At 45.5% G+C, this 17330-nt stretch overlaps 1 protein-coding gene across 1 annotated transcript; it reads right to left on the reverse strand.

Moving 5' to 3' along the window:
- Positions 1 to 310: 310 nt before the first annotated feature.
- On the reverse strand, positions 311 to 16972 carry PEX10 (peroxisomal biogenesis factor 10). The gene is made up of 6 exons (XM_025185450.2): positions 16723 to 16972; positions 14386 to 14466; positions 11840 to 12237; positions 11089 to 11264; positions 10113 to 10248; positions 311 to 580 (listed from the first exon to the last, which is right to left on the reverse strand). Exons 1-6 carry the CDS (start codon positions 16832 to 16834, stop codon positions 512 to 514), a joined length of 972 nt encoding a protein of 323 aa, XP_025041235.2. The 5' UTR covers positions 16835 to 16972; the 3' UTR covers positions 311 to 511.
- Positions 16973 to 17330: the final 358 nt, after the last annotated feature.

Below are 17330 nucleotides of genomic sequence, written 5' to 3' on the forward strand. Positions count from 1 at the left end.
GCTATTTCCACCTTAAAATTCAGCACGGACTGTTGCAGTTGTAGAACAGAAAGGCAGCAAAGGCCCAACATTTAGATGCAAATCTTAATCCTAAAGCTTTTGTAATATTAAAAAGCATGCCATGAAAGGTTGCATGGATTTAAGTCCTGCCTCAGTGTTTGCAACTTACTTCAAGAGCAAATGTTTAGTCATTCTCTAGCTTCCTTATTGTCTGCATTTCACTTTGAAAACAAACATCCTAAGCAATTTTTAGGAACAATGTTTAACACGGCATGGTGAAGGTCTGAGGTAGAGGAGCAAGCAGGGAAGGTAGTGGACTGAAGTACTTCAAATTTATTTTGTAACAGGAACGAGAAGTGTCACCCTTAGCTGCTTTTACAGCTTATACAAATTTAAGATTTTAAACTCAAAATAAAGTCTTGCTCATAAGTTAAACTGTATTATTGCATTGCTGGCTGATAAGGATAATTAAGCTAGGATCTTGTCAGGTAACAGTAGTAGCTTAATACAGCTATCGATAATGCCGCAGATAGATCAGTTTCTGAGGATGAAATTTCTCTCTGCATAATGGACACTCTGCCTACAAAAAGGAAAGATTAAATTAGCAAGTGTTAATGAGATACTTTAAAAAAATTGTCTAGATTCCTCCAAAGAAATGAATAACCCTACCGACTTAATGCTAAATCTTTCCTTCTGTCCAGTTTTCAGTGCAAGGTTAACTGTAAAAAGCACTATCTTCTGTTCAAATTAACTGCACCTAATTTAAATGACTTAATGTTTTGCTAGTACAGGATCTGACATTACCGAGCTTTATAATGCATGGTTAATGAACAAGCTGTACGTTACAGTGGCTCCTCAAGGTGAACCTTTATTAAGTGTGCAGACAGCGAAACCCTTCTTCAGATACTCATTGCTTCAAGGAAGAACACATGCAGGAGAACCTGGTCCAGGATGAGTCATGTTAAATGAAAATATTAGAAAAGCTAACATGTCATCTCCACACTTAACCCAAGGCAAGCCACAGGTAAGGTGGAAAATGGTCAGAATTCTCAGAGGGGTGCTATTGAAGGTTCTCTGATACAACTTGGAAGAGAAGAGGCCAGTGGTTTACACTGTCAGTTGACTCTCAGCTACAGACTGAAGTGATCCTTTCTGCTTCTATACTATGAAATAGATTTCTCAGTTTTCTAGGTCAAATGAAAGGCCCAGTTATTACCCAAGTTAGTCTTTTCCAACAAATTAAAGCATGATGTCATTTTTGGCTGTTCAGCTAGGTTGTAGGTCTCTAATTCCTAGCTAGGCAGGATCACATCTGCATTCCCTTTAGGGTCACATGAGAGAATCAGGTTATATTAAACAGGTTGCTGATGCTGTATGAACAATGAGATCTTAACAGCAATTCACAAAGAAAATAATGCATGGGCAAATGTTCATTAAAGAGACCTAGTGAACTAGAATATTTTTTTCTCTTCAGAATGAGTAAATTGCTATTTCATTTACTATGGAAGGCAGCTTTCAGATCCAAAAGGTAAATAGGTGGTTGCTGGTGCTGACAAATAGAAGCCATTACTAAAATATTAAAAGCAAAATAAAGTTAGTCTCTCAGTAACACTTCCTAATAATTGCATTAACTCAGCCACAATGCATAATTCTTCAAGAATGCATTAAAATAGCTCAACCAGTAGTAAGATCTATCTATATATACATACACAAGTGCAATATAAATGAGTTAATATAAAAGTTAAAGTTCTTTATAGCAACATTGAGTTTTGGCATTCCTAAATTGTTCACTAATGTATTAAAACCCTGGCTGTTATGTAAACTTGGTTATTTTACAGGTTTGGGCTTTTAAAAACCAAATTGCTGTCGAGTTGTATTTAAAGAGTTACCAATTACAGAGACAAAAAATTTACAGCTGCTGTGTAACACGTGAAAATGAAGTGTCCCAACATAAAACTACAACAAGCACTAACACATGATGCTGCAGAATCTAGAACAACCCTAAGGCTATGTCTACACTACAAGTTTTTGTGGCAGAAAATACGCTTGAGGGATTCATTAGCATAAATTGTGACATCATTAGCATATTTTTCCCATTTCTTTTTGTGCAGAAAGAAGCAGTGTAGCCACTTCTGTTTTGCGCAAAAAGCCCATTTTGTGTAAGATCTTTATGTGATCCATATGCAAGGCATAAGGATCTTATGCAAAACGGAAGTGGCTACACTGCTTTTTTGCACAAAAAGAAATGGGAGAAAATATGCTAATGAGCCCCCCATTAGCATATTTTCTGCTACAAAAGCTCAGTGTAAACAAAGCCTAAATCAGCGGTTCTCAAACTTTTTGGGTGCTGGAGCCCTTTACATGCATAAAAATTTATGCGGCGCCCCAGCGGTTCACTGATTGTATGGGTTGTACCTATTGATGTTTCCAGTTTGTCAACCTCGTGGAGCCCCTGGAGATGCCAGGGCTCCGCGGAGCACAGTTTGAGAAACACTGGCCTAAATGATCAGTGATCAGTCAGCTGCAGTTCCATGCACATGAAAACTGTCACCTGCGGAGGCAGATTGCTCCTACAGTGGTAACCAGATTAGTGGCCCTTTAAAATGAATTTCTGTGCCATCCACAAGCCAGAATCAGTTTTCTTTAGTGGGCAAAACAATCCTCCTTTGGGAAGTTCATTAAAACCAGTAGCTCAAGTAGGCTGCTACTGCAGTGCTATGGCTTACAGAATACTAAAAATGTAAGGGACTAAGCACCATCTAAATCATCCCTGACAGGTGTCTATCCAACCTGTTCTTAAATATCTCCAGTGATGGAGATTCCACAACCTCCCTAAGCAATTTATTCCAGTGTTTAACCACTTTGACTAAGTTTTTCCTAATGTTAAAACTAAGCCTCCCTTTCTGCAATTTAAACCCATTGCTTCTTGTTCTATCATCAGAGGTCAAGGAGAACAATTTTTCTCCCTCCTCCTCGGATATACCTTGGCCAAAAAACTAATTCCCTCTTACTCCAATTTTCCTATATACTAAAATACCTCCCTCATAGCAAATAATGTTCAAGATAATTTTATTTGTAACTGCACATACTTGCTGGCATATTCACTTAAATTTTCTTCAAAATTACTTTCAAGTAACCTACACCCACTTCATTCAGCGTGTTATAATCCAGTTTATTTATTCAGAATCTTATGATGTAGAACTATTGATGTTTTGGTTTTCCAGTTAGAGATGCATTCAGTAGGCCAGTAGAGCAAGTGATGGGCTATATATTAGCCAGACTGCTTGAACCATCTGAACATTCTAGGCAGCTTATAGCTATTGTTTGAGTGTCATCTGTCATCTCTGGATTTCACTCAAATCTTCTCTTACATGTGCCAAACTTTTTCTTGCCATCGATTTAAAAGAAGAAAGTACTTGCTAATGCACCAAGCTGAAAAACTTTAGAGACTGATCCTTAACTAATAGCTTGTGTGGGAAAGGCATCTTGATGAACTTTCCTTTGCCTAGACCAGGACTACTCAGCCTGCAGCCAGTTTGTTTGCAGCCCACGGTGCGGTTTGGGTTTACGTGGTGTTCAACACATGGATCTTTTGAACACGGCCTCCGCTGGGAGCATGCTCCACAATGGTGAGGTGTCTTCGGAGATAGGGCAAGCACTGAAAGATGCAAGCTGTTTCTAGCCCCCAAGGAGGAGGTACTGGGTCATTGTGGGAAGTGCTTTGTATTCATGCCCATCAGGGTGAAAGAAGCTATTTGCATATATATTTGCACATATATGCAACCACACTTTAGTTGTGGCCCTTGGCATGTGCTGTGAGTATCACTGTGGCCCCCGGGAATCTCGCAGTTGAGTAGACCTGGCCTAGACTGTTTAGTACATGTTTTACTCTTAAAACAGAGATAGCTATTGCTTTTCCTATGCTACTGAATTCAGACACTAGGCCCACAGGAAACAGTTGCAGATCTAAGAGTCATTAACCACCCATGGTCAAATTACTGTAAGCATCCATGGAAGTGCTGAAGGCCACATTCTGTTTGTTCTCAAGACAGAAAAGCTTAACTTTAAACTTTCCTGGTAACGTACAGATTTGATCTGAAATCCTTTAGATTCTAAGTAGGTTGTGCCAAGGACTTAAAATTTCACGAGGCAAGTGTCAGACTGATTGCAGTATGAAATATGACTGCTAAGCCAGGGTAGTCAATATGTGAATCATGGGTCAGATCTGGTCACCAGATGCTCTTGAATGGCCCATGAAATCATTACTCATTATTTCACTGTGAAAAATGTTTCTCTGGAACCTGGACTTTGGATACACCCTAGCCAAGAAATTTGGATTTTGACATAACAGACTACCACTGCACTCAGCTGCCTATGGAAAGATGTTATAGTATGCCTTGTAGATAGCCTTGAAGGCTTCTATGATGCATATTTTTGCCTGTTGATTTAAGAGGGCCAAAACCTAGCCTCTAATGTGCCACCTGCCATCAGATGTGGGGATATTTGGATCTTTGTATTTATAACAGAATGAAGGTGCAATATTAGATGCACCTTCTAATATTTTTGGTGCTCAGTATTCATGCATTTCAGACTCTGGGTGTATGGCACACATTGCCAGTAGGCTATGTGTATAATTGGCATCTAGGAATTTCACCTCTAACTTAAAATAGAAGAGCTTGCTCCCATAGGTGGTAAAGTGTTGGATGTACAGTAAAAGTTAACTCAGTTGCAGGAAAAGAAGAGGTTGAGTTACCATTTTTGTTTTGCAAGAGTTGTTCATGTTTTCCCATATTTATACACTGCACAGTCATAGAAAGTCTTAATACAGTTTGAAAAAGAGGGCATGAATAGTGTGATTCAGGAAACCACACTGGACAAGTCTGAGGGTTAAACTTCTATCTACCGGAAGGAGGTACAGCTCTTTGGTGGATAGTTAGCTGGTTAGGAAAGATTGACATCTGAATCAGTTACTTTTCTGAAAGGTCCACTCAATGTAATAAACAGTGTTCCCTACTCAGGGATCTAACTTACATAAATGGGTACAGGCTTTCCTCTCAATTCAGTGTCAGCATGTAGTAAACGCTAATGTTCAAGTGGTGTGGTTAGAGCCTGCATTTGCCTGCTTGTAAACTCATTTTAGCACAACCATTCATCCCCAGTGCCTTACAAGGCATAGGAACCTTTAAGCCACATGGCTGGGACCATGTGCCAAAATCCATCAATGCTGGGACAAAACCAAGGATAATGTTCAAGCTGTTACCCACACGGAGCCAAACAGCTTTTTCAGCTTGTAATACAGTTAAAAACAGAGTAGGGCTAGCATGTAATAGTTTATAATTTAATCTTGGAGCCTGGGAACGATGCTGTTTAACTGACAAGATTAGAAGAGTTAGACCCTTCTCCATGGAGTTAGTGTTAACTTCATAACATGTGTCAGCTCAGGCCTGATCTACATCTAAAACTAAGTCATAGAATCATAGGACTGGAAGGGACCTCGAGAGGTCATCGAGTCCAGCCCCCCGCCCTCAAGGCAGGACCAAGTTCCGTCTACACCATCCCTGACAGATGTCTGTCTAACCTGTTCTTAAATATCTCCAGAGAGGGAGATTCCACCACCTCCCTTGGCAATTTATTCCAATATTTGACCACCCTGACAGTTAGGAATTTTTTCCTAATGTCCAATCTAAACCTCCCCTGCTGCACTTTAAGCCCATTACTCCTTGTCCTGTTCTCAGAAACCAAGAGGAACAAATTTTCGCCTTCCTCCTTGTGACACCCTTTTAGATATTTGAAAACCGCTATCATGTCCCCCCTTAATCTTCTTTTTTCCAAACTAAACAAGCCCAGTTCATGAAGCCTGGCTTCATAGGTCATGTTCTCTAGACCTTTAATCATTCTTGTTGCTCTTCTCTGTACCCTTTCCAATTTCTCCACATCTTTCTTGAAATGTGGCGCCCAGAACTGGACACAGTACTCCAGCTGAGGCCTAACTAGTGCAGAGTAGAGCGGCAGAATGACTTCAAGTTTTGCTTACAACACACCTGTTGATACAACCTAGAACCATATTTGCTTTTTTTGCAACAGCATCACACTGTTGACTCATATTCAACTTGTGGTCCACTATTTCTCTAACTTGCTAAGGTCATTTTGAATTATGTCCCTATCCTCCAAAGAAGTTGCAACCCCACCCAGTTTGGTATCATCTGCAAACTTAATAAGTGTACTCTCTATCCCAATATCTATATCACTGATGAAGATATTGAACAGTACGGGTCCCAAAACAGACCCTTGCGGAACTCCACTTGTTATCCCTTTGCAGCAGGATTTAGCACCGTTAACAACTCTGACTACGGTTATCCAGCCAATTATGCTCCCACCTTATCGTGGCCCTAAGTTATATTTGCCTAGTTTATCAATATGAATATCATGCGAGACCGTATCAAATGCCTTACTAAAGTCTAGGTATATGACATCCACCGCTTCTCCCTTATCCACAAGGCTCGTTATCCTATCAAAGAAAGCTATCAGATTAGTTTGGCATGACTTGTTCTTCACAAACCCATGCTGGCTATTCCCTATCACTTTATTACCTTCCAAGTGTTTGCATATGATTTCCTTAATTACCTGCTCCATTATCTTCCTTGGGACAGACGTTAAACTGACCGGTCTGTTGTTCTTATTCCCCTTTTTATAGATGGGCATAATATTTGCCCTTTTCCAGTCTTCTGGAATCTCCCCTGTCTTCCATGATTTTTCAAAGATCATTGCTAAAGGCTCAGATACCTCCTCTATCAGCTCCTTGAGTATCCTGGGATGCATTTCAGTAGGACCTGGTGACTTGCTGACATCTAACTTTCCTAAGTGATTTTTAACTTGTTCTTTGTGTATCCTATCTTCTAAACTTACCCTCTCTCTGCTTGTATTCACTACGTTAGGCACACCTCCAGACTTCTCGGTGAAGACCGAAACAAAGAAGTCATTGAGCATCTCCGCCGTTTCCTGTTATAGTGCTCAGTTATAGTGCTCAGGAGTATGAACTTTCACTAGCTGACTCAATGTCCACTGTAGACTTAGTTAAGTTGGCAGAAAAATTCTTCCATCAACCAAGCCACTGCCTCTTGAGGTACAGCAAACAGAAAAATCCCTTTTGTTGCTGTAGTAAACAGCTATGCTGAAGTGCTGTGGATGTGCCTCTGTAGCACGGACATGCCCTAAAATAGCAGGAGAGCTGTCCTCTGGGAAAATGCATTTCCCGGTCCCCAAGAAAACACACTGTTTAAGCTCATGGACTTAATATATTTACTTGTTCATCAACTTGCAAACCCTTGTAGAATGAAGATTACTTTCAGCTGTTTTAGTAGGACATTTTACACTTGTAAATATCACCCTTATGAGTTACAGGCAGTCTCCGACTTACGCGGATCCGACTTTTGTTGGATCCGCACTTACGAATGGGGCTCTCTCGCCCCGGAGGTCGAGGTGGCGGATTGCTACCTGCGAGCTCTGGGGCGAGAGAGCCCCGTTCGTAAGCTGCTCCGGTGCCCCTGGTCTGCTGGAGACCGTCTCCAGCAGACCAGGGGCACCGGGCGGGTTCCTGCGCTTCTGAGGCTTTGCCAGAGCAAAGCCTCAGAAGCGCGGGGAACCGCCGCTGCTGCCGCTTCAGTCCCGGTGCCTGTGGTCTGCTGGGGACCGTCCCCAGCAGACCACAGGCACCGGGACTGAGGCAGCAGCAGCGGCGGTTCCCCACGCCTCTGAGGCTTTGCTCTGCTCCCCGTGTCCCTGGTCTGCTGGGGGGGGGGGGGGGGGGGGGGGGGGCTAGTTTGCCCCCCCCCCCCCCCCAGAAGACCAGGCTTTTGTTTTGGACCCTGGGGCAGAGCAGCTGGGGCACTGCCGATTGGTCCTGCAGCGCCAGCGTTGCTCTGGGCACTACTGGACCAACCTGGCAGCACCCCAGCTGCTCTGCCCCAGGTCCTGATTCAGCCGCTGCTGGTCAGTTTCAGCAGCGGCTGAATCAGGACGCCTGGGGCAGAGCAGCTGGGGTGCTGCTGGGTTGGTCCAGTAGCACCAAGGAGCGGCGCTACTGGAGCAACCCAGCAGCACCCCAGCTGCTCTGCCACAGGCGTCCCCAAGTCAGCTTCTGCTGAAACTGACCAGCGCTGACTACAGGAAGCCCGAGGCAGAATTGCTCTGCCCCGGGCTTCCTGGAATCAGCTGCTGATCAGTTTCAGCAGCAGCTGACTTGGGGACGCCTGGGGTTCTTAAGTTGATTCTGTATGTAAGTCAGAACTGGCGGTCAGTTTCAGCAGTGGCTGAATCTGGACGCCACTTCCAACTTACATACAGATTCAACTTAAGAACAAACCTACAGTCCCTATCTTGTACGTAACCCGGGGACTGCCTGTACTTACTGGAAGATTTAACTTTTCACAAAGAAGCTTACCATATCCCATGAAAGAAGCCACAGCATGGAAAATTAATCCATAGCAAAATGCAACCATTTATGCCACTAAGAGTATGAGAGGGAGAACAAAATGTTGTGGCCTAAAAAGAAGAAGGGCTAATAGCTCCATCCTGGACTGAGCCTATCAGCTTACACGCTCCTGGATTTTTCCATTTGTACTTAAGCCACCATATTATGTAATGTGGATAAATGCTCACTGGAGTCAAGGAGAATACTAAGTTTATCTTCTTGGTTCACTGAAATCAGGACTGGAACCCAAGTCTCTGAATGTTAGTGATACGATAATCCCATACATTATGGAAATTCATAACTCCAATAAAAATGAGTAGTCCTGTGTCACCTCAGAGACTAACAAATATATAGGATCATGAGCTTGTGTGTGTAAAAGTCACTTCATCAAGCTGAGTAAGAATCAACTTATCTGATGAAGTGGGTTTTACCCACCAAAGATCATGATCCTATATACAGGTTGCGCCTCAAATCCGGGATTCTCTCATCCAGCAACATCTGTGGTCCAGCATGACCATGGATGTTTCTGGATGAGAGTACCCTAGAGCAGGAGGGCCAGCAACCGGGAGCCCGGTGCAGCCCTAAGAGTCTGGTAGCAGCAGAGCTGCAGCAGCCTGGGTGGAGCGCAATTGGGACTGTCTGCTGCCTAGCAGTGGGGCTGGGATCACAGCAGCCGAAGAGGGGAATCCTGGTCCAGCTGCCTCAGCCTGGGAGACAGCGGGGTGGTAGCGTGATTGGGGCTCCCGAACACCCATCAGTAGGGCCAGGACGGTGGCCACAGCAGCCCAGCAGAATCAGTGTTAAGCCCAATCGGGCAACGTGCCTTTCGGCAGTGGGGCTGGAATTACCCGGCTGGCCAGCAGCAGACCTGGGTCTGGCCCACAGACAACCCAGCCAGGTAGCAGGCTGAGGGGCTGGTGTCAGGAGACCTCCCGTTGTCTGGCAAATTCCCTTATCTGGGACAGGTTAGGTACTGGACAAGAGAGGTCCAACCTGTATTTGTTAGTCTCTAAGGGTATGTCTACTACTGGACAAGGTCGAATTAAAAATAGCTGAAACTGCATATGTCAATTGTGTAGCTGAAGTCGATGTATCTTAACTCGATTTTTGGAGCCGTCCACACTGCAGGAAATAGAAGGGAGAACACTGTTCCTTTGACTTTCCTTACTCCTTGATAAGCAGGACTATTGGCATCAACCAGAGTGCCCCTCTCAATTTGAATCAGTGTGTCTTCACTAGACTCGCTAATTCGAACCCTGGAAGATTGACAGCAGGAGCTTCGATCTTCTCCGTAGTGTAGATGTACCGTAAGGTGCCACAGGATTGCTTGTTGTTTTAAAGTTACAGACAAACACAGCTACCCCTCTGAAACTTCAATAAAGTTCAACAACATTTCTGAGTTTAGCTAGCCTGAGTGGGGCTGTAATCACAACACACATGTCCTGCTTCCCTCGTTACTGTACTACAGAGAACATTTACATGTTTGTTTACTGCTTTGGTCACCTTGGTAAGCACATGGATGGAACTTCTGAGCCTCTTAACTAGCAGAGCAAGGTTATTTTACTACTAAGGCTGAAAATTGTTCTAGAATAAACATGCAATAGTTTTTCCACATTTTCAAAGCCAACTCTTTCCCACTTACTTTGGTGTTGCACCATTCTGTGATGCATTCCCAACAGAACAGGTGGCCACAGGGAGTGGCTGTTGCATGCCTACGTTCTTCTAAGCACAATGTGCACCGGGAACTGCGTATAACAGATTTTTCCTCCGTCTGATTTCTGATTGAATAATAAATTTAGTTACATTTTAGTTTAACAGACGGAATATATAAAATACCCTTCCTGAGAATGTATGGTAACAGACCCACTTATGCGCAAGAGTTATACATATTCCATCATTAAGAACATTTCAGAAATGTCAGTGAAACAGACATAGAATGAAGTATGCAGAACACAGCCCGAGATACCCAAGACAACCTGGACCATAATTCATGCTATGTTTCTAATGAAGGGCACAAGTCAGAGGGGAATAGAGTAGGGATGTTAGCGTATAGACATTTACATGATTAACTGATCAGCCTGGGCTGATCGGTTAATTCAAATAATTACACACACCTCCACCCCACCCTCCACCTCGGTATCAGGCAGCAAGTGGGGGGACAGGGGAAGGTGGGAGCTGGTACACCCGGGAAGCTGGCTTTCAAGTTGGCTCCCCACAGAGGCAGTGGAGGGGAGGAGGGAGGAAGAGAAGCAGATGGGAGTTGGTGCTCAGAGGAAACCAGTTTAACAGCCAGTTCCCCACAAGCGCTGGCTCTGCAGAGGGCCCTGACCCCGCTGCCTCTGTATCAGAGGCAGCAGTATGGAGGGGACAGAAGGGGAAGCAGGTAGCCGGAGCAGCCTGTCTGCAGGGAGCTCCACCACAGAATTAGAATTAGTAGGGTAGTTTTCTACTTAGCATCTGAAAAAGTCCCTTCCACCTACCCTGTAGTATTTATGTTATCATGGTGTTTAGCTGTGAGCAGAGCTCCACCACAGAATTTCCCGTTAGTTATAGGTAAAAATTCCCACACAATTATTTCTGCTTCAACCCCCCTTCCCAGCAAGTTAGGAACATCATACTTTGGACAGGAAAGGTTGCGGTGTAGTTTCCACTCCTGCCTTGCCCTTTGCCTTTGTTGGAAGCTGTATATCTGAACACCAACTGTCAGTACAAGATGCAGCAGTGAAACTATCCCAAGAAGCTTGTAACTTGATCGAACGCTCTGGTCATCTCCAGGCAATCCTGGAACACGAAGCTGCATAGTTCAGACAAAAACACAGAAGCTAAGTTACCATCCAAAATGTCATGTTTTCATGAATGAGTCTCACCATTGATCTGCTAGTGCCTCAATTTTCATCACTTCCTCCCATAATCTTCACAGTGGAGTGTTACATTACATTACATACGTTACACAACTAGCTTGAAGAAGGCAGTTTAAAAATGAGAACTTAATGAAGATTGTACATATTCAGATTTCCCATTATTATACAGTCATAGCAGTTGATTATCAATGTTTGCATGCATACTAGCATTGCATGTGTGTGCCCCACATATAATTTTGGCTAGATTCACTTGTTTTCTAGAATTATATTGACCTGGTCTCCAATGAATCTAGATTTGTTAGTAGTGACCAGAAAAAGGAAAGTGGGGGAGGGGGGACATGACCCTCTCCCATGAATTATTAAACACTCTCTAATGTTATTAATCACTGCCTAATTTACTGGTCACCATAAGCAAAATTCTATTTCCTTTTACATGCAGTACCACTGCTGAATCCAAAATACATTACGTTAAGAAAAGTGTCTTTAGCCAACAAATCCTTTAACATACATAAGATATTCCAGTGATCCTTTTAGAGATGTGATAGAAGATGCCATTTATATAAAATATTGCCAGATGCAGCCTACGGAACAGGGGGATGAATTGCTTGAGGACATACACAATTTGTAAGAGGCTTTTCTTCTGTTTTTCTGTCAATCTGCCAACTTGTTTCTGAATCCAGCTTCGTACCAAAGTACGGCTGCATAAACCACTGTTTTGCAAGCCTCTAAATCCATCAGTTTCTGTTTGCAACTCGTGTTCCAGATGGAGTAATCCTTTGTCCAACAAATAAGGCACAACAGTATGAAGAGAAATCAAAATGGCCCGTCGAAGCAGAGAAGGGATTCTCTTCTTGGAAGAATCAACTTGGACAATATTAACATACTCTTCACCAAGAGTTTGATAACCTGAAAGATAACATGTACAAGAGTAGAAGATGGCATTCTTATTTCCATTGTTGAAATGCACTATTAAAACAGATGCCATGTTTAGGAGCTCCAAAGGAGGCTAAGTTTCAGTGCCAAATTATGTGATCGTTATGTTTAAAGATTATATCTTTATGGGCCCGATCCTGCAATTACTCAAATACCAAGCTTGCTCCCACAATGCATACTTTCTTCATGGCTCAGGCCCTGTTTTCATGTTTCCAGAAAGCATTCTTCCAGTAGAGCAGGTGGCAGCAAGATGGTAAATGATGGATTCTTTCACATGGATTTTGAATAAATGTGTATCTTAAACAAACCTAATATTTTATCTCTCTCTATATATAAAAATATTTCCTGTAGGATGACAAAGTGATGTCAGCACGTCACTCACATAGCCCCGCCCCCAGCTCCAAGCCCCGAACATCTCTTGCCATGCCACCAGCCCTACCAGCTACAGCCCCTCCATTCGCCATCCCCAGTGCCCTCAGTCAAACCTCCACTAAGGGTGTGTCAGAGGAAACCCAAGTCCAGCCAGTCTCCCTTCTGCCTAGCCACACACCTGCAAGGCAGGTGAGGAGGCACCTGGCAGCACTAACCTAACCGGCCTGGGTCCCCTTCGCCTGGCACCCTAGAGCGCCACAACTTGTTCCTGGCAATGCCGCTGTTGTTCTTGGCGCTCACGGACTGCTGGGCCAGAAGGCTCAGGAGCAGCACCAGGCACAGAGCAAGGGACCCCATGTCCCCAGCCACCCACCGCTCCATCTTCTCCTGCATCCTGAGCCCAGCGCCGAGCCACCCCCGTCGAACCTGCCACCGCAGCTCAGCAACCAGTGGCCTAGCTGCACTCGGAGCAGCTGCCAACCCAGTTGAATGGAGGCAGGGCAGCAAGGGTAGGGACGCCTGCCTCTGCATGAGGGTACCGAGACTCCCCGCTCACTGCATCCCCCCTTCCTGGTCCCCTCTAGCGGCTCTTAATACGTTTAAAAAGCAGAGGTGCAGCTTCCGGGACCAAACTCACGCTGGTCCCCCACTATAACTTTGCCTCTTTTGCCCTTCAGATGGAGCTTGGGGGGAGGGGGGGGGGGGGGACGACGACACTGGCTTTTAAGCTGGCTCCTCCCAGCAGCAGCTGCTGCTCTCACCCCTTGCTGACTCTCAAGTCGAATCACTACTAGTTGCTTACATCCCTATTGCTTCCCCTGGGGCGGGAGTTGGTAAGCGTTGTGAGCAGGGGATGCCACCCCCTATTTTACCTTTAATAATAAGCCCCATAAAAATAATGATTCTAGTACCTTGTGATGGGGTGGACTAGGCCCGACGGAGGCTGGAGGCCTTGCCGCACCGTGCTCCAGCCACAGGAGCAGAAAAAAGGTCCTCCAAGTAGGATAGGGTGGCGGCCTCTGTGGCAGCCAATCAGGGCCCAGCAGGCTGATATTAAAGAAGCTGCTTGGCCAGGGCCTGACAATTCCTTGCTGGAGCTTGACCCAGGCAGACCTAAGAGCTTACTGGGAGAATAGCAGCACTCCAGACAGCTCTGAGTGGGAGCTGGATTTCAGACCTGGTCAGAGCCAGGTCCACAGGCTGAAGACTAGCCTGTAAGTCAACAACACCTTGCAGAGCCCTGGACAGAGTCCAGATAGAACTTAACCACAAAACCAGAGAGAAAAGGGTTGGACAGAGCAGCTTCCCAGGGAATGTGACAGCAACCAACTTCTTTAATATGCGGCAGGTAACTGCTACTTACAGGGTTCCCTGGGCCGGGACCCAGAGGAGTGGACGGGCCTGGGTGCCCCCCCAATCCCCAGCATCCACAACAGGGGATAAGAAGAAGCCTGGTCCCAGGCCACATACCGGACACTTCCTCTCCTGCAGACAGCCGGGCAGAGAGACTACAAGACTCCCCTGAGACAGAGGGGTGCTCACAAGAAGGGCTGAGCTCTTTACAGACCTCTAATTATATTTGCAATAATGACAGTAACCCAGATGCATTAAACATTTGTAAGTAGGTAATTAATTCAGCTAACAAATATCAAAGAAACATTAGCTTCCCTTTTCTTCACACCTGAACCATATTCTCAACCTTCCACCACAAACCATGTTAAATAAATGGTTAAACTTAATGAACGGTACCTGACAAAGTGGTGAGGCTGAAGTATGCTACATCAGAAAGAAGTTCAATTTCTTTCCTCCATTCTAGCCATTTCTTAGCACCTAAAAGGTAAGATAAACAACACTGTTTTTAAAATAAATTTTGCTTGGATTTAAAGCACTCTTCAGTAAGGATGTGAACAGATAATCATTTACCTAGTAAACATCACCCTGAACATATGATGTGTCAGCTAATGGTTAACCCTTACCTGGAAGCAGCCCTCCACCCATGGCAGTCTGATTCCCTGCCTGTGAGCCCATGAGCCAGTAGCCCAGCTCTACCCTCCCCCATCTACCCTTGTTTAATCAGTTAACCAGTTAAACTTAATGTTGACATCCCTTTCCCCAGCAGTGATTACTGCCCAAACTTTGCAGCGCTGTGTCTCAGAAAGACTACTCCATTTTCATTATCCAAACTAGAAGACGTGGCATAGGTAAGGAAGGGATGAAGCAACATTGCCAGCCTCATGATTTTATCGTGAATTTTGTGCTATTTGGGATCCTACTTACAGTCTCAACTTCTGAAAAACCTATCACCACTGACAATTTAAACTCTCTTTTCAAATTAAGTTTCAAGACCCAATGGTTTCAGAGAGATGCTGGAAGATGAGAACCCTAAAGGCTCAAAAATGAGAAGGCATATTACAAAAGGCCAAATTTATCATTTTAAAGAACTACATGCTCTTTTACCCAGTCACATTATTTTTTGGGGGTGTGGTGGGAGGAAGCCTAACTCATGGATTTTGGTGTTGGAAACTCATAGAAAAAGAGGAAGGAGTTCATTTTGCATTCAGGTTTAATAGCCTAAACATCTGGGAAGTAACACAAGTCTATGTTTGCCTCCTGAATAAGCAATATCCCATTTGCCAGGAGTATTTAAGAACCCACGAGTAAAGCTCCCATCAGCCTCTTACAGTGATTATTAAGGGCAAGCTTCAGAGGGGTAGTCGAGTGAGTCTGTAATAGGAAAAACTTGAAAAAAAACAAAACAAAGGCTGTGTCTACACTGGGCCACTTATTCTGGAAAATCAGCCGCTTTTCCGGAATAAGCTGCGAGCTGTCTACACTGGCCCCTTGAATTTCCGGGAAAGCAACGACGCTCTACTGTACAAAATCAGCCGCTATTCCGGAAAAACTATTCTGCTCCCACTCGGGCATAAGTCCTTATTCGGTAACACTGTTCCGGAAAAGGGCCAGTGTAGACAGCCCAGTAGTCTTTTCCGGAAAAAAGCCCCGATCGCGGAAATGACGATCGGGGCTCTTTTCCGGAAAAGCGCGTCTACATTGGCCATGGATGCTTTTCCGGAAAAAGGGCTTTTCTGGAAAAGCAGCCTGCCAATGTAGACGCTCTTTTTCCCGGAAATACTTATAACGAAAACTATTCTGTTTTAAGCATTTCCGGAAATTCATGCCAGTGTAGACACAGCCAAATAATCTAGAAGCACCTGAAAGAGTAACAAAACATGTGGATGAAGTGGGTTGTGCCCATGAAAGCTCAAACCACCATCCACATGTTTTGTTAGTCTTTCAGGTGCTACTAGACTATTTGTTGTTTTTTACGTTTTCCTATTAAGGATAAGGGGAGCCAGGGACTAATCAAGGCTGGCTACGCATCAAACTTTGAAGTGGGGATAATAAACTTACCCAGGATAGAGGGAGAAAGCAGGTATAGCTCAGAAACTGCACTAAGAACATTAAAGTTTAGCCATTTAACCTCAGTTACTTAAATGGTTGAACTCACAGGGACCCCATCAGGAGCGGTGCCAGCAACCAGATCAGGGAGAGGGGCAGAACATGTGGGGAGGGATGGTGACGCTCCCGCTGCATCTCCTAAAATATTTTATTCATGTAATAGGGATGTCAACTATTGTTTGTGTAAACACGTAACCACTGACATAAAAGGTTTTAAGTGGTTACACGTGGGTCAGGGAGCCAGTGCTGGAGGAGGCACCTTGGGAGCTGGTGCTTGTGGGGAGCCGACTTTTAACCATGTAACTGACTACACGCTAACCTCCCTGTCATGTAACCAACAGAATTTTTGATCGGTTACATGGTTAATGTTTTTCTACATTTTTTACATCCCTACTATACACAGGGACCAGGCCCCCCACACTCAATACTCCACGGCGAGCCCCCTTCATACCAGCTCCACGGCGAGCCCCCCTTTTACTCCTGCCCCCCAGGGCGAGCCCCCCTTTTTCCCCTGCCCCCCCAGGGCGAGCCCCCCTTTTACCCTCTTCCTCAGTCCCACGGCGAGCCCCCCTTTAGCCCCTCCCCCCACGGCGAGCCCCCCCTTATATCCCCCCATTATCCCCTCACCCGTCAGCCCGTGCAGCGCTGCGCCGGCCCCGCTGCGCAGCCCGCTCCGGTACAGCTCATCCTTCTGCCCGCAGCGCACCAAGTGCGCCGGCCCCGCCGGAGCCAACGGCATCACTGAGATGGCTACGGGGCCGAAAGGCAGGAAACGTGTCCTCTCTCGGCCACCGTCCGCAGCGCGCGGCGCCCCGAATATAGCGCCGGCTACTAGCAACTTCGTAACACGCTTGGCTAAGCGTGATGTTCGGATTCGCCCAGGCACGAGGCGCAGAGTTTATGCGTCATCACCACTCCACGCTGGGAAGGGCGGGAGTAGGCTGCGGTCTGCCGCGACTAATACCCGCAGTTGGTACCCACAATTCCTCGCGGCGGCCACCCGTGCGTGTGCGTGATCTTGCCCCTTCCCGCCAGAGCGCCTGTGGCTGTTGCCATGGCGACGTCCCCGGGCACTGTCCGCCGTGCCAGAGCGCCTGCAGGGCGCTCAGGATGGGCCCATGGTAAGGAGGCAGCAAGGCCTAATGGAGGGAGCGCTGGACTGGGAGACCCTGGGCAAGTCCCTTCCCCTTCCCCGTCGTCCTGCTGTCAAGTGGGGGCAACGCTACTGGCCTCCT

This window comes from Pelodiscus sinensis, chromosome 23, assembly GCF_049634645.1.
Source record: "Pelodiscus sinensis isolate JC-2024 chromosome 23, ASM4963464v1, whole genome shotgun sequence".
Lineage (NCBI taxonomy): Eukaryota > Metazoa > Chordata > Testudines > Trionychidae > Pelodiscus > Pelodiscus sinensis.